The 23,123-nt window shown below is 35.0% G+C and overlaps 9 protein-coding genes across 9 annotated transcripts; 1 reads left to right on the top strand and 8 right to left on the bottom strand. All coding sequences in view use genetic code 12, as the record gives it.

Annotated features, from left to right (window-relative positions):
• Nucleotides 1-21: 21 nt before the first annotated feature.
• CAALFM_CR03540WA (uncharacterized protein) lies at nucleotides 22-996 on the bottom strand (the record flags this gene model as incomplete). The annotated part of the gene is made up of 1 exon (XM_710081.2): nucleotides 22-996. One exon carries the CDS (start codon nucleotides 994-996, stop codon nucleotides 22-24), a length of 975 nt encoding a protein of 324 aa, XP_715174.2.
• A 439-nt stretch (nucleotides 997-1,435) lies between these two features.
• Nucleotides 1,436-3,139, bottom strand: CAALFM_CR03530WA (uncharacterized protein; the record flags this gene model as incomplete). Its single annotated transcript, XM_710079.2, has 1 exon — nucleotides 1,436-3,139. One exon carries the CDS (start codon nucleotides 3,137-3,139, stop codon nucleotides 1,436-1,438), a length of 1,704 nt encoding a protein of 567 aa, XP_715172.2.
• A 487-nt stretch (nucleotides 3,140-3,626) lies between these two features.
• On the top strand, nucleotides 3,627-5,468 carry CAALFM_CR03520CA (uncharacterized protein; the record flags this gene model as incomplete). Its single annotated transcript, XM_710078.2, has 1 exon — nucleotides 3,627-5,468. The coding sequence occupies one exon, from the start codon at nucleotides 3,627-3,629 to the stop codon at nucleotides 5,466-5,468; it is 1,842 nt and encodes a 613-aa protein (XP_715171.2).
• An 8-nt stretch (nucleotides 5,469-5,476) lies between these two features.
• CAALFM_CR03510WA (uncharacterized protein) lies at nucleotides 5,477-7,186 on the bottom strand (the record flags this gene model as incomplete). Its single annotated transcript, XM_710077.2, has 1 exon — nucleotides 5,477-7,186. One exon carries the CDS (start codon nucleotides 7,184-7,186, stop codon nucleotides 5,477-5,479), a length of 1,710 nt encoding a protein of 569 aa, XP_715170.1.
• A 996-nt stretch (nucleotides 7,187-8,182) lies between these two features.
• Nucleotides 8,183-9,679, bottom strand: CIT1 (citrate (Si)-synthase; the record flags this gene model as incomplete). The annotated part of the gene is made up of 2 exons (XM_019475529.1): nucleotides 8,183-9,496; nucleotides 9,590-9,679. The coding sequence occupies 2 exons, from the start codon at nucleotides 9,677-9,679 to the stop codon at nucleotides 8,183-8,185; spliced, it is 1,404 nt and encodes a 467-aa protein (XP_019331074.1).
• Nucleotides 9,680-12,469: 2,790 nt separating this feature from the next.
• DEM1 (Dem1p) lies at nucleotides 12,470-14,305 on the bottom strand (the record flags this gene model as incomplete). Its single annotated transcript, XM_710075.2, has 1 exon — nucleotides 12,470-14,305. One exon carries the CDS (start codon nucleotides 14,303-14,305, stop codon nucleotides 12,470-12,472), a length of 1,836 nt encoding a protein of 611 aa, XP_715168.2.
• A 589-nt stretch (nucleotides 14,306-14,894) lies between these two features.
• Nucleotides 14,895-17,021, bottom strand: CAALFM_CR03480WA (uncharacterized protein; the record flags this gene model as incomplete). Its single annotated transcript, XM_710074.2, has 1 exon — nucleotides 14,895-17,021. One exon carries the CDS (start codon nucleotides 17,019-17,021, stop codon nucleotides 14,895-14,897), a length of 2,127 nt encoding a protein of 708 aa, XP_715167.2.
• A 1,482-nt stretch (nucleotides 17,022-18,503) lies between these two features.
• Nucleotides 18,504-20,003, bottom strand: CAALFM_CR03470WA (uncharacterized protein; the record flags this gene model as incomplete). Its single annotated transcript, XM_710073.1, has 1 exon — nucleotides 18,504-20,003. One exon carries the CDS (start codon nucleotides 20,001-20,003, stop codon nucleotides 18,504-18,506), a length of 1,500 nt encoding a protein of 499 aa, XP_715166.1.
• A 1,999-nt stretch (nucleotides 20,004-22,002) lies between these two features.
• Nucleotides 22,003-23,097, bottom strand: CAALFM_CR03460WA (uncharacterized protein; the record flags this gene model as incomplete). The annotated part of the gene is made up of 1 exon (XM_710071.2): nucleotides 22,003-23,097. One exon carries the CDS (start codon nucleotides 23,095-23,097, stop codon nucleotides 22,003-22,005), a length of 1,095 nt encoding a protein of 364 aa, XP_715164.2.
• Between the last annotated feature and the right edge of the window lie 26 nt (nucleotides 23,098-23,123).

The following is a 23,123-nucleotide window of genomic DNA, read 5'->3' as shown; positions in this document are numbered from 1 at the left end:
TTTCTATACTTTTTGATTCTATTAATCTAAATCTATGTTACAAATTTCTTTGATTCTTGCTACTGTGATCTTTGCAAATTGATCACTCTGAGCAACACAGAAACTATGACTGATAGGATTTGTCTCATCATCGCATACTTCGCAGAGAGTATTGTCACTATTGCCATATTTATCAATCAAGTATTCTCTAGTTTCATTAGCGACCCAGTGATCGTTTCGAGCAAAAAATAACCAGTTCTTGATCCCTTTATTTGAATGGTTAAAGTACCAGTCGTTAATGTCGTCTTGTGTATCTATAATTAACATTTCTTCCTTTGCCATTTCTAATGCTTGATTAACCACAGTTCCGGATTTAACTATTTTATAAGCACCTTCAACAGAATTTTCAAACCCGTCGCCAGTTTTGTTGCCTAATAAATGATAATGCAAAAGTTTGCGTAAAATTAATGCAGGAATCAAACTAACAAAAAATCTAAAGACAAGTACGATACTGACGATTGGAACATTTCTTTGCATTAAGCCAGACAATACCCGTCCTGAGGACGACGCAGAAATATTATGAATGGTTGGAGTGACGAATCCGCTAAACTTAATATTAAATTTCCCATTTAAGTTTTCATCGTGGTACAACTTTCTAATCGTGCGTTGATAAACAAAAGACCCCATTGAATGGTGCAAAAAATACAAATTGGGAATTAAGTTAGACTCGTTTTTGGTTAAGATCAACTGTTTCAAAACGTCATATTTATGTTCGATTTGAGAAGGAACATCATAAATTTTTCTTTTAGTTGAGTCAAGAAATCCAACATGGCCAATACATAACGTTTCGAACTGCGGGAAGTGTTTACGTATTGAGTCCAAATACGATATATAAAAATCTACCAATCCGGGATTCCCTGGAATTAAAACAAATATATTTGTAGCAGTCGATTTCTCTAACGGGGGTTTATGGTAGACCGGTGTTTTGGGTGTGGTGTTCAAGTAAGTTACAGTCATTTGTGGTTGCAGATATTACTCCCATTAAATTCTAGATAGCAATTAGTTCTTCTATCACATAATTCCATCGATTACTATTTTGGGAAAAAAAAAGAAAGAAAACAGCACAATAATCACTTCATCACGTGCAGGGAAACCCACAAACATTGACAGTGATTGGGCAATAAAAACATGTATTATACGGGTCTTCTCTAAATGCAGAGTAATCTTGATTCAAACCATGTTAAATTGACTGTCGTAAACCTAATTATCGGTCGATTGGAGTAAAGATAGTGCAGACTATCAACATCACTTGGCTCATTCCTTCAATAGTGATTACTTTACAGTTCACATTTAACAATACATTTAACGGAATATATATACGGACTATGGAAATATGGATCTTATCTTTACCATATTGAAAGTATTAAAGGAGGAGGACAAATAAAAGACATGATGCTTAAATAATCTTTGATTCGCTTTCAATTAAACCAAGTAGGAACTCAATTTCAAGTCTCTTTCTGCCTTCAACAACCCAATCATTGGCAAGCTTTCTACTCCATCCTTTCAAGTTAGCAGCTTCTTCAACTGCAATATCCAATTCACCTCTGGCCAAACTTGATTCTACTCTTCCAATGACAGATTCAATATCTTTGCCATCTTCTTTAACACCTTTCACTGGTAATAAAAGTTTAGAAAAAACAATTGATGCCAAGTGTCCTAATAAACCTGCATTTGGTGGCAACAATGAAGCAGATCTCAATTCTGGTGCCAATTGTTCCCAACGAGACAACAACTGGGCATTCGTCAAAATAGAATGGGTAGACTCGTTAGTAATCAATGGACTCAAATCTTTTATGGCTAATGCCAAAACTTCGTCATCAGTGGCAATTTTGGTTAACTCGTCAATATATGGTTTGATAGGTTGTGGTTTATCACCTGCAGCTGGAGCCAATAATAAAGACTTGAGTTTGGACACAGCTTGGTGAATGATTGCCTTTTTATGATTGGACACAATTTGGGTTTCGAATCCTTCAGCAAACTTCTCTAATTCAACAATACGGTCATTCAATTTCTCTAAGTTGGCTAATCTACCATTTCTTTCTTCGTTCAATTTCTCAGAGACCAATTTTTCAAAGTTTTTAGTTTGCTCGATTCTAACCATGGCAACTGCATTACTTGCGGCTTGTGAAATAGCAGCTCTAGCTGCTTGAATTTCTTGGCTCAATTTTTGATTCAATTTAGCTTCCAATTGTTGCTTTTCTGTGCTAAATTGGTGCAACAAATTCTCGGTTAATTCCAATTCTTTTTTTGTAAACGATGAAAACAATTCTGTTTGAGATACTTTCAATTTGTTCTGTAACTCATTATCAAAATCCTTGGTCAAGCTGTTCAATCTAGAGGCCAATTGGTTAACACTAGTGTTTATCGATGTAATTAGTTTGTCATCTTTGGTGGCAAGGGAACTGGCATCAATTGATTGTATAAAGTTGTTGAATGAAGTAATTGTTTGCTTAACTGTTTCGTCGACCGACTTGCCAAGGTCAGAATTTAATTCAATCAAAGGCAAATGGGCAACGTCTTTTTTAACACTTTCAATTTCAACACCTCTTTGTAATTGTTCAGTGGGAGTCAAGTCTGTACCGCTTTTATGCCCAATGTGAGTAGAAGCTATTTTCTTTTTGGTTTCCTTGATTATGTCTTCACCCCTGTGTTCCAATTTTTGAGTAAGTTCGTCAATGTCATCTTTAGTAGGCAATTTGACATCTGTGAATTTGTTTTTCAATTGTTCCCATGCTTCTTGTAAATCCTCGGTGGATCCATTCTCAATTAAATCAATCAATTCTTCATGGAATGGTAATTGCTTATCAATTACAAAATCCATAACTTTGTCATTCTTTGTGGCAGCATATAAAGTTCCTCCATAAACCACAGTGGCTAACAAAGTAGTCTTGAAAAGAAATCCAAACAATGAGAATCTCTTAGCCTTTGGAGGTGGAGGTGGTGGTGGCGGCGGTGGTGGAATTTCTGATCCCTGTGGTTTGACTGGTGGTGGAACTGGTGGTGAAACTACTTTTGGGGCAATATTGAGTCTCACAGTACTTGATGAAACACTACGAATACCTGCAGCTCCTTTCACGCTGCGACTCGTAATTCTAATCATTGTATCCTTTCCTTTTATAAATAGTTTCTGAGTAGCTATTACCCTTAATGACTATACTAGACTCTGATAAATGTACTGATGGAAAACAAATAAGAAAATATTTTCTGGAAAAGAGAGAGAAAAAAAAAAGAGCGTTCTTTGACCCCCTCTCACTTGGTACAGTTCTCAGTGAGTTGCTCACTGATTGGTAGTTAATCAACTTTTTTTTTTTTTTTCAATCTTTACTCTCCCTAAATTTTTCATTATACCCAATCAAATATTGGGGTAGTGTATACAACTACAAAAAATGTAAACAATAAGGTAGTGGTGGTGAAATCAATACTTCTCTGTGCCTCGTCCTCCTTACCACCGCGAAACTCAAGGTGGATTTTACTTGCACGAACCATTCAACCGCTGTGTTGGAACAAATATTATCTATATTCTGTTTCCTTTCGCTTTATTATTTTGACGTGTTGATCATCAATAAAACTATATACAGTTAAAAATAATGTCAATTAAACCTTTGTCAATTACAGTTCCACATCCATCTACCCAAAGGGGACATGCAACACATATATCTTACGATCCAGTCAACGAAAGATTGGCTTATGTAAATGGGAAATCTGTCATAATCAGACCAGTCGATTTCAAATCTACTTCGCCAACTGTGGTTTTCTCGAAACATATTTTCCCAACAACTGCAGTTAAGTTTTCGCCATCCGGGTATTACGTTGCTTCTGGTGACGAAGCAGGTAATATTAAAATTTGGGATGCCTCACCAAAGTCTGAACCTGATTTCGAACAGCCAGTTATTAAAAGTGAATTTCAAGTGATGTCTGGTCCTATTCGATCAATTGCTTGGGATGCTGATAATTCTCGTATAATTGCTGTTGGTCAAGGTAAAGAAAAGTTTGGACATGCATTTTCATGGGATTCGGGTAATTCGATTGGGGATATTCAAGGACATAGTTCACCTATCAATGTTGTTGATATAAAACCCCAAAGACCATATCGGGCTGCCACTGTTGGTGACGATCATGCTCTTGTATTTTTCACGGGTCCACCATTTAAATTTGACAAAAGTTTGAGGGGCAATCACAACAATGTAGTAAGGGACGTCAAATTTAGTCCTGACGGAGAGTATATTGTTTCAGTCGGCTCCGATAGAGTTATTGCAATTTATCAAGGGAAAACCGGCGAATTTGTTAAAAAAATTGAAAAAGCTCACGAAGGTGGTATTTTCGCTGTAGCTTGGTTGCCCGACTCTAAGCATTTCATCACAGCATCAGCAGATAATACATTGAAAAAATGGACATTAGATGGTGAAAACACTCAAAAATTTGAAATTAGTAGCACTACATCAGTTGGTAATCAGCAAGTTGGGTTGGCATTGACTAAAGAATTTGTTGTCTCTCTTTCAGGAAACGGTAATTTGAATTATTTTGATCACGAGGGAAATTTAGTGCAAATTGTTCAAGGACATCAATCACCTATAACTAAGGTTGAATTTCATGATGGTTTTCTCTTAAGTGGCGGATCTGATGGGAAACTTTTTAAATGGGAGGTAGGAACTGACGGACCAAAAGCATTGCCAGTATTACAGGATGATGATGAACATTCAAATTATGTTGTTGATATATTAACAGTTGATGATGTAACATACACGACTGGATGGGATGATACTTTAAAGTCATGGAGAGATGGAAAAGTGGTCTCTTCGGTTAAATTACCTTCACAACCAAAACAATTAGGTTCAATCAAAGGTGCTGTTTTTGTCTTGTTTGAATCTGCATTGCAATTGTACACAGAAGTTAACTTCCAATTGATTGCTGAGACAAAATTTGATTTCACAGCTACATATGCTGCGCCAACTAATGATACCCACATTTTGATAACCAACACTACTAGCAATACAGTTGAAGAATTTCAAGTTGGGAATGGGGAAATTAGAAAAACTTCTAAAGAATTTCCCAAAAGTCGTTCGCCTCCAACTTTCATAACAGTATCACCTTCTCGTGAGTTTTTCGCTGTTGCTGATTCTGCTGGTAAGTATACTTTGTTCAATACTTCAGATGGGACAGTGGTGTCCACTCGTTGGGCCTTCCACAATAGTAAAGTTTTTGACGCGAAATGGACATCAGACTCAAAGTATTTGATAAGTGGTGGGTTGGACAGTAGTTTGTTATTGTATTCAGTGGAGAAACCTTCGAGGGTTGTCAAGTATCTCTTAGCTCACCCATCTGGTATATCTAGTATAGATTGGGTGGCCTATGACTCAGAAAAGAAAACCGGGACATTTGTCAGTGCCGGATTAGATGCTACTATTAGATCTTGGTACATTTCTATTTAGACATTAGATTAAGTACGTATTTTAGAAAGTAGAGACAAATCCGAAACCATATTTTGTAATAATGGTGTTAGATTTGAATCATTTTGCAAGTATTTCCAAATATACTTGAGTGCAAACAACCCGATAGAACTAATAAATGGACTATTTTCGTATGGTTTTAGAGTCCCAACTATTTCTAGTGAGACAATATAGGCAAAATTTAGTGGAAACATCATGTCTTCTTTAAGTCTATCTTTTCTTGATACTCTTTTTGTTAGCCCTTCGTGTAAAAACAACAAGGCTAGCCGATGGAACACATTGATAATTGCAGTAAGTTCGTCATGGTAATAAAAAATTGGAAATGGGAAATTATAAGATTGTTGGTGTAGTCCTCGCCGCAAGGTGGTTGGTATTTCAATTAAGATATCGTTTTTGTGTGTTTTCCATTGATGATAATCATAAATTTGCTGGTTTTTCCCATTTGCTGATGGTGTATCATAAGTGAAGTTCCATACGTTTATTAGATTCACTAATATATTTTTGTAATGCCACATACCTGGGACTTGAAATGGTGAAGCTTCTAATAAATTAGTATGCAAGTTGAAGAAAGTTGAGTCTGGTATAAATTGTGACGGGTTTTGTTCAGCTAACAGTGAATGCAAAAAGCTTGTTCTTAATACTGTCCAAAAACAGGAATTCAAAACAGGGTCCAATCTGATTTCGTCAATTGGTTGGTTTTTGAATAATTCAACTGTCATGTTTTTGTAATGTTGCAAATGAGACAACTCGATTTGAGGGAATTTATTCTCAAATATACAAAGCAACATCATTGCCATCAAACATCTATATTTCAATGGTCTGTTTTCGCTTTTGTCTTGTATCTGACTGTGAATAATTGCAATCGTTGTTTCATAATAATGCATGCATTTTGTGAAATCTTCTTTTGATAATTCATATTCTGCCAAACAAAATATACCATTCAAAATGACATTTGTGTCATCTAATAAAGCAAGTTCAATAAATATTTGAGAATAGATTTCATGTGAGGCAAATACATCTAAGGCTTTTCCTATGGAATAACTAAAGTAGTTGATTAACTGGTTTTCTCGAACATCCTCAATCCTGTTTGTTGCAAAATGCATATCAGAGAGACCAGTTTTGCTCTTGAATAGATTTCTAATTTCACCAAATGAATATGACTCAAGACTTTTCTCTATTGTATATTTCTCTTTCATTCTATGGATCTTTGGTTTGGGATTACCTTTTGGTTGAACCGGGATGAAAGTTTCTGAATATTCTGTTTTGTTTGGTTTAGGATTGTTTCTATCTTTTTGAAAGGTTGCAATAGTTTGGCGTTCAGCTATTGTGTTTGGTAAAACAACATAACCTAGGGTTGGCGGTGGTGGTGGTGGAGGCGGTGGTGCTTGTTTTGAATAGAAAAAATTAAAGTTGGGTGAATAAACTGGAAGTGAATTAATAATGTGTCGTTGCTGCACCTGTGGCAGATTAGATGAAGAAATTCCGAATTGATGTTTTAAAATGGTAGGATATTGAAGAACAAGGGGTAACTGCGTTGTATTTTGAATGAATCCTTGTGTGGTTGCAGGAGGACCAATAGCACACTGCTCATTCTTAGAACTTGTGTTTGGCAATATTTTCTTTTGAGAATGGCCACTATTTTCTGCTCCCAACAGTCCATCTTGCAGATATACCAGTTGGTTTGGAGGTTGGTTTTGCATTTTGTTGTAAGAGAAGAGGGGATAAACAAATCGTAAACAAGTGAAACAATATGTACTCGTTATATAGAGTAAAATAACTTCAAAAATAGCTTTCAAGGTACACTGTTGGATTAGACCTTTTCTATTTTATATAAATCGAAACAAAATGGTCCTCAAAGTAATCCCACAACGTAGAGAAAGGATTTTCGGGGAAAAAGAGTAGTTTGGATGGGAACGACGAAGAATTTATGTTGATGGCAACTAAACTTGGTTTAAGATTGTCGCTTCAGAAATGACGAATATGGGTTTCATGGCTATTAACCATAAAGTTTAATTGGTAATATAATTAAACTTTAAATTTTTATTATATAACGTTGATTAACTTAATATAATTTTGTTTGATTTGATTATCGGGTGGTTAGGAACACTGTTGCAACCTCAATTTGTTCAAAGTATAATATCTTTACTATAGTGTTGACATTGTACCCTTTGTGGCTTTATTGTTATATAAAAGAGAGCTATTCCATCATAAACCGAGGATGTTTATAAACTGGCGTAATAATAATACAACAATAACTATGAATAACAATCGGATTCTAGAAATCGTAATTATGTTTCTAATTCGATTTTCTTTTTTTTCTTTCACCCGCTGCCCCCTTGGTATGTGCAGAAACAAAGCACCCACATAAATAATAATCATGCGCGGGGGCGAGGACAGCGTTTCCTCTTTGTTTTGTTTCTCACTGCGGGTCTACGCCCTTTTTTTGTCAGTACACCATACAACAGTGAGAGCACCACCAATAGTTTCCAACTCATTATTCTACAACAAAATTTTCGATAAAAGAAATGTTTCATTCACAGTAAATAAATAAGATTTATTTCATCAATAATGACATACATATATATAAGTGAGGCGTAATTAAAACAGATCAAAATAATAAAACTACTAATAAATACATCATTGAATAATAAATAATAATAAATAAAATCTAGTCAAACAGGATACCCGTCAAATCATTAAGCTTTGTTGATGTTTTTGACCAATTCAATGTATTTTTCAGTGGAGAAAGATTTTGGTCTTTCAATTGGCATACCGATACCACGGTCCAAGATCAATTGTGGCAAGACACCAAAGGCTCTGGAAACACCGAACAAGACAGTGTAGAAAGATTGTTCAGTCAAACCGTAGTATTGTAACAAGACACCAGAGTGGGAGTCCACATTTGGCCATGGGTTCTTGGTCTTACCGTGTTTGGTCAAAACACCTGGAGCGACTTCGTAAATGTTTGAAACCAATTTGAACAATTCGTAGTCTGGCATATGTTTAAGAGCAAATTCTCTTTGAGCAGTGTATCTTGGATCGGTCTTTCTCAAGACAGCGTGACCGTAACCTGGGACAACTCTACCGGAGTTCAAGGTTTCCCACAAGTATTTTTCAATGGCTTCCTTGGAGTAGTCACCGTTTAATTCTTCTCTTAATTTGAACAACCATTCCAAAACTTCTTGGTTAGCTCTACCGTGTAATGGACCAGCTAAACCATTCAAACCAGCAGCTAATGACAAGAATGGGGAAGATAAAGCGGAACCAACCAAGTGGGTGGTGTGTGCAGAGACGTTACCACCTTCGTGGTCAGAGTGGATGGTAAGGTACAATCTCATTAATTCAACAAATTCCTTGTTGTCACCAAAACCTAACAAACTGGCCAAGTTAGCACCGTAATCCAATTTGGAGTCAATGGCAGCTGGCAATTTACCATCGTGGAAAACGTTTCTGTAAATCTTAGCAGCAATGGTTGGCAATTTAGCTAACAAATCGATGGAATCTTCGTAAGTGTATTTCCAGTATTCGGATTTGTTGGCACCTTTAGCATAAGCTTGGGCAAATTGGGATTCAGATTCCAAAGCAGTAACGGCAATGGAGAATTGAGCCATTGGGTGCAAGTGAGATGGAGATCTGTCGATCAATTCTTCAACGTGCTTTGGTAATGCTGATCTAGCAGCAAATTCTTCGGATAAAGCCTTAGTTTGGGCGTCAGTTGGAACTTCACCAGTCAACAACAACCAGAAAAGAGCTTCTGGTAATGGTTCTTCACCACCTGGTGCTTTTGGCAATTCTTTTTGAATGTCTGGGATGGTTCTTCCTCTGAAACGGATACCTTCAATTGGGTCCAAAACAGAACCTTCCCAAACTAAACCTTTGATACCTCTCATACCACCGTAAGCTTGTTCTAATAAAACTTCACCAATGACAGTTTTACCGTGTTCTTTTTTGAATTGTTTAACTTCTTCAGCTTTGGCTGGCAAGATTTCTTCCAATCTTTGTTTTAAGGTCTAAGAAAGCAAGTTAGTAAATTATCTTTGTATATACGTTAAAAGTAAAATCCCAAGCACATTGCCCGGATCCTCAAAAAAGTGAATACATACTGGTTCAGCAGAAGCATATGTTCTGATGCTGTTTTTGAAAGTGCTCTTGGCTACGTTGGTTGAACGTTGAATTGATCTGAATGCAGACATTGTTTGATAAATATACTATATTCTAAAAGAAACTTAAAAGATGGGAAAAGGAAAAGAAGAAATGGAAAAAAAAAAGTGAAAGGAAATCAATTGCAAATATATACAAAAAAATCCAGCAAGAAATCAGTTGAAATTTATATTCCAAATTTTTGGTTTTAATGGCTCTTGAAGTTGTGGTGAACAATTTTTTTTTTTTTACTTTTTTCCTCATGGATTTACTTTAGTTTTGTGTCTGTCGTGCTGTCCGTACAACTTTACCTGTGAAAATTGATTTTTTTTTTCTTCTGGTGAGGATTTTTTGTCGTTCTTTGTTAAACTTCTTATTTGTCCCACTAGATGGAGAGCAAAAAAAAAAGTCTGACTTTTACTCTCAACCAATCAATTCTACAGAATCTGAACCAGAGAGAGGGAGAAAAAAAAAAGCTCTCAACGGGTCATGGGTTTAGTTTTGTATGCACAAAACAATGCAAGTTGCAATCAATTACCTCATAGATTGAACCAACAATTCAAATCTAACACAAACATTTGGATTTCATTCGGATACAAAGGTACAAAGCTTTGTTTATTTTGGTTTTTTTTTCCTTTTTATCCTCGGAGTTTTTCTTTTTTGTTATCCTACAAAACATGGTTAATAGAGCCGGACAGAACCAGCATCACGTTTATTCAATTTTTTTTTTGTTCTTTTTCAAAAGCTACAGTTTTGTAATCACCAACGAGTTTTCAAAAAAGTGTAAAATATATTGAATTGATTTTGTTTATTGGTAATGAAAACTACACCACTAAGACTAAAATTGTTCCGAAATTAACAAATGTTAGTGTTCTACTTCACAGAGCAAAAGATTTTTTTTTTTGCTCATGAAAAAATAAGTAAAAAAAATTATTGAAAGGGACACACGCACGCACGCACATACCCACACACCCATATCAAACAATCAAATAAATTATTAGTTTCTATTGGCCAATTCCTTGCCAATATTTTAATTTTTCCCCAGATTCTCGGTACCATCACATTATTTGGCAGACATTTTTTCGGTCATAGGATAATTCTGAGTACTTTGAACAATCATTATTATTCGTTGATATGTTGACTAACAAATTAGAATTACTGTCTTGCTTCAAAAATTAGTTTGTAATTATAGTTCTTCTTCCTTTTTTAAGTTATGGTGTGTTCTTCCTATCCACAATTTCCGATTAATGCAATTGTTGGATGATTTTTTTTTGTCTTTAAAAGTATTAATTGTGGTAATAGTCTTGGGTTCGGAGTTTATTCTTACCCCAAACTCTCCATATTTGTAGATACAATTGACCCAAGAAAAAGAAATCCACATTTGAGACAATCCATATGCATTATATAATATGGTTTTTACCCGTGTATTTTCTTTGTTTGTCTCAAATCTATTGTTTTTTCATCAAAAAAAAACGAAGTGAGAAAAATGAATCCGTGGTAATCAATGAAGTGTACTGCAGTTTTTCTTTTTTGTAATGACTGTACAGAGAAATAACTTATTTTAATGGGCAGTGTTCCAAATGTTGTCCATCTAATCTTGTCTTGTTATCTGTAATTGAATTTATTTGCTTTGCACTCCTTTTCTTTTTGCGTCTACTCGTTGCACACTGATCATAAGAAAGCAAGTACAAAATGGAGGAAAGAAGGGATACGAAGAAGTATTACCAATAGTTCGCATTTGAGAACAAAGGCGTATAAATAGCCATTTAATTAATGGAACAGACATGGCAAGAATATTTGATCCTGAATGTTTTTCATTATTATTTTTTTTCTTGGTGTTGAACTCCGAGAAACTTAAATTGAATCATAATTTAAATGTGGGGGTGGGGCTCGTGTGGGGATTTTTCAACAATACGTTAAAAAATTATACCTGTTTTATACAAGCAATATGTGACTCTGGATTAAAGACTGCAGTCACTAAATGTTTGAAAGGATACTCATAAGTGGGGTTAATCATGTTATGTAAACCTCGTAATTGTAATGTCTTGTTGTCATTTCTTTTTTTCACATTTTCGCATCATTTTGAGGGAAAAGTTTGATCAGATAAATATTGGTTCATTGACTTAGCAAATATTACTCCATTCTATAAATCCAGTTAATATGCAATTATATAAACCTAATTAATGAGATCCCCTTCGAGCTCAAATTAGCCCATAATGTAGAACGTAAAAATATAGCTAAAAATTTTGAGAGCACAACTAACTCTAGGAATAAAAACGAAAGAGTCCACTTACAATCAAAACAGTTTGGTTCAGTTGGTACATCTTTTAACTCTTTTCGGAAGCTCTATGTAACTGTGATAAAGATACAAACAAACTAACACTAGAACACCCTGTCTTTTTCTGTTTGGGTACCTTTTTTAGGGTTTCTAAAAAAAATAAAATTCAAGCCGCACACGATTCCTAAAATGTACCAGATCTCATTTCAAGATCTGAATTGAAAAGTTTGGATATTTAAAGAATTCAAAGAAAATTTTTTTCTCTAGTTCTTGTTACCGCAATGTCCTCTTTTTTTTTGTTTTTCTTTCCATCTTTTCTTTCTAGCATGTATAATAATTAGAAATTCAAACTATTCAATAAATACAACCAGTACATATTTGAATAAATATACATTATAAAGCCTTTTCACCCGTATGAATATTCATGTAATACTACAAAATTATGGGACTTTTATCTCCGGGTACATGCCATCATCTAGGTGTAATCGGTAAACGAATCCCAAATATCAAAACATTTAGCGTCATCTTGCAGAAGGGTTAACACGAATTAAATTCTACGTGTTAGCTATCCTTTTGAAGATGACTCACATTCATTTAAAAATTGTCTAATTTTGGGTCCTATTGTTTTCTTTTCTACGGCTTCTGTAGTCTTACCACCGGCCACCATACATTTGGATTGAAACTCACAATACGAACAACGCAGTAGATCTTCAGTTGGGATTACCTCTCTCTCACCATTCCAAAATTTGCTGGCACTTTCTACCTCAGCTTGAAATTCGGAAAAATTATAATCATATACCTTTTCCAGTAACAATTCAGATGTCTTGTTGTATCGATACTCAACTGAAGTTATATCACCTATATTTTCATTGAAAACATTAAATAATTGACTTGCCCTCGCAGCTAGGTATCTAAGAGTAGGCGGAGTTTTCCACACTTTCAACAAAGGCGAAAGAATCAGATCATATTCAATTCCATCAATCGCCAGTATTTGCTCCAAAAAGTGGTTATGATTTGGATTAGCCAAAGAAAATTCATCGCTGGATTGAAACATTGAAACAAAATCATAAGGAATTGATTTAGCTGAATCGTCAAAAGGTGAAAATCCTATTGGTTCTCCGTTGGCAAGTTTCACGAAATCTTTGAAGAAAATATGATAATGTTTCCGCAACAAACTGATAGTTGTAAGTATGCTCAACGGCTTGTCAACGTCATGTCCTCTGCGCTCTGCATTCTCAATCAAACTGAAATAAGTGAATCTGCTATCACGACTAAGCAAATGAAAAAAATGTCTATAATAAAATGTTTGGAATTTTGCGGCTTCAAGAACCGACTCTTGTCTTGGAATTTGTCGTGCTGATCTCGTTTTCACATCAGTGAATGTCAACCTGAAGTCATAATTCTGAAGTATCTGTTTAGCCTCAGGCAAAAACTGTGAAAGATCCACAAGGGGAACATTGTCAACTTGATCAAACGCGCTATCAACAAATCCATGAATATCATCGAATAAAGTTCCATCACTTGGATTTGTAACGTTTTGAAGTTTGATATAGTCAACTATACCACTCACCAACACACTAGAAGATTCACGAATTTCATCCTTATTGGTCACAAACAGTCGATTTTTCAAATTCAAATAACCGTGCAATAGAATTTCTCTTGCTTCAGCTCCCATAATCAATGAAAACAATCTTTCAATTAACATTTCCGCCCAATCAACAGCTAATTGCTCAACCTCTCCCAAATCAATAACCACCGTCTCTTCTTCGGCTGGGACAGTGGTTTGCAACTCCCTTAAACTCATTGCATTAGAAATAAGAAACTGTTCTATTTCCGTGGTATCTATTTCCGGATGGACCTCTGCTTCTAATTTTGAGTGAAGCTTGGTACCTTGTGTCATGGCTTTAGTGGATGGTAGCCGAACTGACCCAGAATAAACTTGATAAAAGCTGCGTAGCTCACACCAACTAGACACTAATAACTTTGTCACCGATAATCTTGGTGTGATTATATAGGACCGATCCTGATTATACTGGGAGTGAAATTCATATGGTGTATATTTGGTGGGATTATAAAGTGGCAAGTCATCGTTGGGATTCAATTTCCAGTGATTATAAATTCCTGTTAGCAGGTTATTGCTTAATCTAGGCAATGTTGTATCTGCTGCTAGAACCATCAGCCTGATGATTTCATACACATCTTCATGATTTTTTAGTTGTTCCGACTCTATCTCTGGTTCGGATTCCAATTGCAATTCCAGATCTGCACTTAAGTTTAGATCGTTTGACAGTAATGAACGTGATTCTTCTTTACTAATTGATTGCACTTGTTCGTGTTCTGACGTGACATTCATTGGAACTAGAGGTTCATTCTTGAAAATCTTTCCCCGCATTCTTTGCATTGAGTAGCACAGGGTGAAATAGAACTTTTTGAAATGCCAAAATCTTGACATAATATCATGTTAATACTGCTTCAACCAAAAAGGAGTTCTGCATATCTAGATTAAAAGAAGATTCCGTGTTATATATAGTGAAGTTCTTTTTTTTTTAAGTTTTTTTTATTGGAATATTGTTTACTCCCTGATAGTTACGCGTCGTTTCATACTGTTGTGATGGATCACAAGTATCAGTTGCCATATATTTCCTCTCAAACCGTTTAGATATTCCTCAAGCCCCCCCTCCCCGATTAGTAATCAGACTCAAAATCAATTAATCTGACGACTTTCGTATCGCACAGGCCCATTGCATTTGATATCTTGGCACAAATTTGACGCATCGAGTCGTAATGGATACCTAAGAAACTGAGGAAAAACAAACTACAAGTTTCAACTTCGTGTCATTTGTTTTGTTTTACATTAAGAGCCCTAAAAACTAATAACGTTCATTTATGCAATTATTCACAATCTATAAAACCAAACTAAAACACTACAATCTAATTATTTTTTTTTTTACTTTTTTGAAATATAGTAGCAAGAATTGAAATAATATAAACTAAATAAAGTTAAATTGTCCCTCTGGAACAGTTCCAAAAAATGTTGACAAAGTTGAATCCAATAGTTCGTTTCGTATATCATCAAAGGTAATTGCCTGATCATCAACACCAACATCGAAATCATTTAATGAACAACTTGAATCTTCACCAACTGTAGTACCAGCATCAAAAAGTGAAAAATCAGAGCTTGAAATCGAATGATATAAACTAAGTGGCATCAAACTGGGCGAGGAGAGCCCACTGCAGGAAACAGGAGAAATCAAATCCTCCAACTTTTCTTCAATTGGAGTTAACGGATCGTTCATTATAGTATCAAGTGTGAAGTAACTGTTTGAATCAAAACTCAAACTTGTACTCAAACTTGAACTCGATTTGGACCTAGGTCTTTTTTTTGCAACCTTATTTTTACCAGATTTGGCAGATGTTGCACCAACAAATGATGATGAAGCATCAAAGTCAAATAATGATTTTATCTCAAAATTGGATTCAACAACATGCTCATTGGCTGCTGGTACTTCTGCAGCGTCAGATTTTGAAATTAAACATTGCTGACAGTAGCAGACGTTATAGGATTCCCCAAATCGGGACTGATAAGCATCAGCAGTTGTTTTGAAGCTATTGTCCAATCTTCCTTCATGAAGTGAATCATCAATGATTGAATGACAAGCAGAACTACGACAATCAAAGAAATAGCCGGATAAATGCAACCTATGAGTTCTCCAAACCAAATCGATATCTAATGTGGGAATCAATATTCCTTGATTCAAACGAGGATCAGACAGCATTGTAAAAAAATTAGCATACCTCGAACAAGAATCAGTTGAAATTTGTTTAATAAATGGAGACTGTAACCAGTTAATGTTATTCATCCTGTTTATGAATCTTTCTTGTTGCATGACCGCAGCAACCAAATCATAGCCAATTTCAATTCCACCAGGGACAGTCATGCTAATTGTTTGGTTGTTTAAATATTCCATAAGCAAAACTCCAGTCAATGGATTTTTGAGTTGTGAAATAATAGATTTGACCATGGTTGGGAGATCTTCAAATTTGTGGTCTTCCCATATTTCCTGAATTCGGAGTGCCATCTCAATACTCAAATTCAGTGGGTCTCGGTCAACAAGCCCAGGAGCAGAAATGACCTTCGAAAAATGCTTATACACACCTTGTAAAGTACCAGCCTTTGTGGCGTCAGCAAATAATTGAAGCTTCCTTAATTCTTCATGGGTAATGATTGGAAAACTTGTACAGTAGCACTCAGAAGACAGCGCAAAGTTAATATTTGTTGCATTCAAATCTGAATTTGAAAATCCAGTATTCTCATTGTTTATCCAAGAAATACCCTCAGAAAGCTTTTCATAACAGTTTGGACAGTAAATGAACAACTTCTCATCACCATACAGGTTGATTTCATTTATGTCATATTGCAAATCCAATGAATATGAAGTATACTTTTTAATTAAATCCAAATAGTTGCGCTTGAATTGCTGAGACACTTTAAATTCAAAACTGAAATCATCTATGCAAGCGACAATATTATGCAATGGCAAGGGGACATTAGCAAAGTCTAATAAGTTGCATCTCACAAAGGTGTCATAAAATGATTTTGAATTTAACAAAAACGCATGCCAGACCATAATGACGTCCAAAGGTGGTAGCAATTGATTAATTGTAGCAACCAATTGGGAATTTTTTGTATTGGCAAGGTTAAACATGGAAGGTTCATCGTAAGCTTTACCTTGAATAACAACGGTTTTTTTAATTGCAGTAACAAACACAATGAAGCGACGAACAGCTCTGGTAACAAAAACTCTCCATAAATTAGCAGCATTGTTGGAATCAGCTGAGCCAATAACTCTCTTTTTCATCACTGAAAATGCTCTAATGAGTTTTAAGTGTGCAATTGTTTCAATTTCATTTGGTAAATATTTAGCAGCATTGGTCACCTTGAAGTCAATTGGTGGATCATTGACACCAATTAAATATTTGTAACTTGAATAATCAGTATACTGTGAATTGCTTATGAAATCAGCAAACTCTTGGGAAACATTTGTTATTGATGAAGATGGAATAGAAGCATTTACTCCACCATGACCAAAATAATTAGCACTATGGAAGAAAGTCATTGTTTGAAAGTTGGTTTGTTGGTATTGAATTGGGAGGACAATTTGGTGGATTTCTTGTAGTACTTATAGTTGTTCATTCAGGGATCTTGAATTCTGATATCTACATCTCGAAACGGCAATTTGATGAAGTCGGCTAGAAAAACTGTGTGGATGACTCTTTGATAAACAACTAAACACAAAACATTCTCAAATTGATATGTCAATGAATTTGTGTTGCAAACGTAAACACATGTCTTCATATCGGCTTAGCTTAACGTTAGAAGAACACGGCTACCGCCATAATCATCATTTAAATAAAAGAATAAAATAACAAAACCTGCGCATGGCTAAGTTTTGTGGTCATTAAAATCCTTGAAAACTTTGAAAAAAAAAGGACCAAAGAACAGAAGCAAACGTTTGTATTAAGTAACAGTAGGTTTATTTTTTTGTCCTATTATTAGTTGGAGAAAAAGAAAGAATATACGAGTATTTTCAGCCACAATGTGTGTGTGTGTCACAATAAGAGGAGATGATTCACTTTTGTGAACACAATCATCCCCTTTTTGGTAACTAATTTATTCGACTAGCAATAAATATATACACAGCCTCGTGTTGTTGTTCATCGGCCCGACATGAAAATTATTATGATTATTTTTTTTTATGATATTATTGGTGATTGGTTCTTACAAGTTATACATTTGGTGTTTGAACATGTCTGGTGCTCTCCATTTTGATACTATGCTAAGTACAGGGAGTCATTAAAAAAATGCTGATAATTCATGAAAGGGAGAAAATGGAATCTCCAAACCACATTACGTCACATCTAATAAAGCCGATATTGTTTAATGCCGTAATTTTGTTCTCTCCATGAGATTGTCTTAAGTGATCTCTAATTTTGTAATTAAAAACGCCTTGGCCCATTCTTATCATATCCGCCGAATGCCGTATTTAAAAACCTAATCACTTCTTGTTTATCATCGTTTATAAGCAAAATAGTCAATAATTTAGATTGCTCACGTGTCGGTTTAAGGGAAAGAGATAATTGTTATCAGCGAGGGGCAGGATTCTTGAACATGACACAGTTTTACGCCACGTGCAGAAGAAAATAATTAGAAAAAATAGTGAACCAATGTAGAATTTGCTAATTCTGATTGTTTTCGCTGAAACCTGGAGAATTGGGATAGTCACAACAGCCAGGTCATATATCAAAAATAATATGGAGAAAACGGCGATTTGCAATTAGATAATCGCAATCACTATTACACTGTTTCGAGATAACCTTACAAATGGAAACTCCAACGGAAGACATTGTTTTCTACAAGTTTTCATCTTACAAATTTAATTTATAAACTAATATCAATTACTATAGACAAGAACTGTATATCATATACCAAGAGTCAGTCCCCCCTTTTCTTCATTTTTATCGGAGTGGACTTTCCGTTATTAGCTTAGTGTTTTCACTTGAAGTTGTTAATGATGTAAAACGAGCTGACATATCTCTTGCTAATGAATTCCACGCTTCATTTTCAAAGAATCTCTCTTTTTCTCACTTAAACTGTACTGATTGGGTAAATTTGCTTTAGAAGTGTCACCACCTGCTTCTGCGTTTTCGACAGAGTTGGAACCCGCACTAATTACAGCCGTGGTCAGGTTATTGCTGGGGTTAGCAAACAGTGGCCCACTAAAGTATTCGTCACCTGGAGTTGTAGCAGACAAAAATGGAGAGTCTAACGATAGTCCTGGTTGCACATATTTGGAATTGCCTGAATTCCCTTGTAAAGAATTCAAAGCCTGTAGATTAGACATGTCAGTATTGATATTGAGTGCTTGTGGCAAATTGTTACCCCTTGACGAGGATCTCGATCTTTGCAAAAACTGAAACTCTTCGGAATCAGAAGTACAAGGGTTATGAACAATATTGTATGGCAGGTTAGTCGAGCTTATTGAACCCTTATGTGAGGTTGGAGGAGTTATGTGATAGTCCATCATCATAGAATTCAATTGACCAACATTACTTGAGGAACTGACCAAATTGTTGCTGTTGTTAGTCACATTCGCATTACCACTGCCATTGGATGTACGATTAATTATTGATTGAGGAACAAAATCTTGGAATGATTGCAACGAGTCTGTACTCATATTAAAGTCTGGATTTCCACTCGGTCTCAAATTGTTAATGTTCCCAACATGCAACCAATTGTTGGAATTGTTTCTGGTTAGGGACTGCTTTCTCAAGTTGATTGACGACGATCGTGATCTTGCCAAGTTCACTGCAGTATTATTCTGATTTGAGTTATTGTAATTCATTAGATTCATATCACTCAAAGATAAGTTGGAAACGGAAGAGTTTCTTGTCACTGTACTATTGAGCAGTATAGACGTAGACTCTGGTAATTTGTTAACAGAATTGTTTTTGCTATGGCATATCTCTAATAACCTTTTTCTTATTAACTGTAATATTATTGGTTGGTATTCGTGGCTCCGAAGACAATCCAGATTGATTATATTGAATTGATCGTATATTGGTGTGTTTTTGGAGGCGGATGTGACTCTGATCAATTCCTTTATCGTTTCATTGGCAACTTTACTGACTAGTCCACTAGGAGGGATGTTTCCCAGAAAGGGAGTAGTAGTTGGCAATGACAAAATGGTCGAATATATTGAAATCAATACTTGATCAAATTGGTTTGTAAAAAACAATGTGAAATTTCGCCTAGTTAAATTGCATGGTTCATCAATATCGGTAAGAATGTCATCAGATTCATTAACTTCCGGGTTTTGATATAGTGAAGATTGATTAACATTCCCATGGTATCCTTGTTGCTGCAGCTGAAATTGGTGTTGTAATGGAAACTCAGTTTGATGCTGAGGTGCTTCTAAAGGTGTCTTCAAAGTTTGATCAACCGGAGTAAAAGGGCTTGAACTGCCTCCAAAGTTGCTGTTTGGTGGAACAAAATCCAACTTGTTTAATTTAAGCAGTAAATTCAAATTCTTATTTATCATTGTATGTCGAGATTATGAACTGGGTAATTATGAAAATGTCTATCAAGATAAAATAATAAGAACAAAAGCTATGTTAATTCAGTTTGCAGAAACTTGCTAGGAATATTATAGTGAAGTCAAAGCAAAAAAAGGGCAAAGAAAAGGATTTGAAACAGTTCTGATTGAAAATGTATCGTCCAATTTGATATAATCAGGCTTTGATTTTTAATTTTTGATTTTTTATTCTCGCGAAATTGTGATTGTCAGTGTTTAGGAGGAAACCAACGAGAAAAAAAAAAGATTAGCTGTGGCACGTAGACGTGTTGGGATAATTTTAATCTATTAATATCAAAAAGGAGAAATATTTGATTAGTGTTCAGTTGTGTTGATCCCAAATATGTCAAGTATTTGTATTAGATTCTAGTATCAAGAATGAACGAATAAATAGAAGAAAAAAGAATTCGGAATATCAATAAATAATACAAAAAAAAAAATTATTTGAACAAGGAAAACAACCTTGAATATATATCAACGCACAAAAAAAACCAATTGACAAGAAAATACAATAAAACTAATAGCCAAGTTTCAAAAAGTATTCTATATAATTGCTTTATATTCTTGGTCAAACGTATAATTGTTCCGACATAAACGAAATGGAACACCGCTATATTGAACAAGTATTTAATCTAACAATAGAAAACTCAAAAGGGGGGGGATCTATCTTTTAGAGGGAGACATAGACACAACAAAAGATAGTGCGACAAATAAAAATTGACGCGTCATGGTTTTAACACATACAAGATTTATGTGCATACTTTATTACTTTGTGTGACTACTGAAATATACTTTCTTTAAACTAGTAAAAATGTAGTAAAAGAAGAAATACTCCAGCAACCTATAACTTGAAAAAATAAATAGCTGAATAACAGGCTGTATAGTTGTCAGATATACATGGTTAACAAGATTAGTTTTCTTACATGGTGCTGAAATTTGGCCCACTTCTACAAGTTGTCCACATAAAATAAGCTAATTCTCCCTTGTTCATCTCCACTCTCCGCCGTTCTCAATTCTATCACATCTCAAGAAAGTTCTATCGAGGGTAAGTATTTTCGGGTACAATAAAGTGGATATTACAAAAAAGGAAGCTGTCCATTATTTAGGAAGACAACCCACAATTATTATAATCCTATTCTGTATTTTTCCAATCACAAAATAAAGAGAATTGAATTTTCAAGCACCCAGTTGTGTGTATATCAATTTTTAGTTGGTTGGGGGCTTTTTGTGCTTCTTCATGCTGTTGCTGCGTGGTTTTTCATCTCAAACGCTCGTACAATTAAGCTCCCAAAAGGGATAAATTTATTACATTTCTGTAGCCAATACACGACCTACTCAATTGGGTATAATTAGTTAAATTATTATTATTGCTTTCATCTACATGTTGATGAATTTGGGAATGCTAAGATTGGTTGCAGATAAAGTTCTATTTTTCGGCAGTTATGGAAGATGCAAATGCAACTTCCTCCATCATCTATTATATCGTATGATAGTTTGGTGTGGTTATTTTCTTGGGTGAAATACTCAGGAGGGAGTTTATTCTCGTAAAACAGATAATACTTTGAATGAAGAGGCTAGAAAAAACATACACAACTCTTTACGTTTGGCATCACAGAGTTTACTGTCCTCCATCTGGTACACTTATAGACTTTTTCTATTCTTTGTTTGCTTTACATTCTTAACTTTCAAAGTCTTGGATGTTTTTGATATTCAATGTGGTGAGCCAAGATAAATCTTATTTACAGACCAAACATTGTTTCGTTTATGGGCTGAGATGTTTCAACTAGCTGCATAACATGAAATATAAAATCGTCACCTGAGTTGACAATATCTGACTTCTCCACCAATACTTGCATATTCAAATTAGAGAGGTAACAAAATAAATAAAGAAAAAGCAAAGACATATTAATTCATTGATGCAAGTATGTATCAATAATTTTGCAAAAAACGCTCTTTTTCATTCAAGTTACATAAATATTAAGCTATTTTCACCCCCTATTCCAGTATCATCTATTAATAGACCATCATTATTTATCTCGCCGTCATTTAAGGTCAGCTCATTAGGTGTTTGTTCCACTTCGTCATCTGGAGCTCGATGCTCGTCATTTATACCTTCCTCTTCATTCTGTATTACTTCTGCCTTAGTAAGCTTTGTCAAGTCCTCTTCCAAAAGATTTTCATCATACTTTAAGTTGTATGGCAATAGACAACTTACGTTAGCCAATGATTTCAATATGTCTCTATCACCCTCATTTGGAGCGACCTTCTCAGGTGACACCTCTCCCACAATATGATCAGTTTTATTCAAATGCTTTAAATGATTTTGGATTCTATCCCAATTAGTATTTGTTTCTTTGTCATTTCTTACACCCACTGGATGAAATTTATAATTATTTTGAAATTTCAAAAACTCCTTAGCTATAATCGGATCTGTATGCAAAAATTTCAAATCATGCCCTAACTTCAAGTCTTTCTCTATTAAATAGTTGAGCCAAGTAAGCTTGTCTTTCGCTGTTATTACATCCTCGTCCAACTCGTCTTCATCAACCCTATGCCTCTGGTCGTCGTTCAATTTTAACTGGTTATAAAATTCCTGACGTTCTTTATGCTTCCGCTTTCTCTTGGCTAGATCAGATTCCCCATCATCTATATCTAGTTTTCTCTTCTCAATCAAGTTTTTTATCAAATTATTGGGGACCTCATTCAACTTTTTCTCTATAGCAAGAGGTTCACTTTTTTTGCACCATTGATAAAACGCTTCAATCGATTTGGTATTGTACCGACTCTCTTCATAATACTCATCGTGAATTTTCGTGGCTTCGTTCGCTTTAAAAATGCTTATATTGATCAAAGCTTGTGTAATATCCTGCAACTCGGGTGAGTTTGAGTTTGTTCGCATATTGCTGCACTTGAGTGATTCCCTAATGGCATTTTGAAAGGTTTGCAAGTATAAGTCTGTCATGACATTTAAAGTTGAAGGTTTGCATTTGTCAAATCCATTAGCCTTCAAAATCTGAGCAATAGATATCCTTAGTAGAGCAAAATAAAACGACTCATCCATTGTGTAAATATGGTATAGTCTCTTGT

This window comes from Candida albicans, chromosome R, assembly GCF_000182965.3.
Source record: "Candida albicans SC5314 chromosome R, complete sequence".
NCBI lineage: Eukaryota > Fungi > Ascomycota > Pichiomycetes > Serinales > Debaryomycetaceae > Candida > Candida albicans.
The sequence above is the reverse complement of the archived record's forward strand: the minus strand, read 5'-3'. Positions and strand labels throughout refer to the sequence as shown.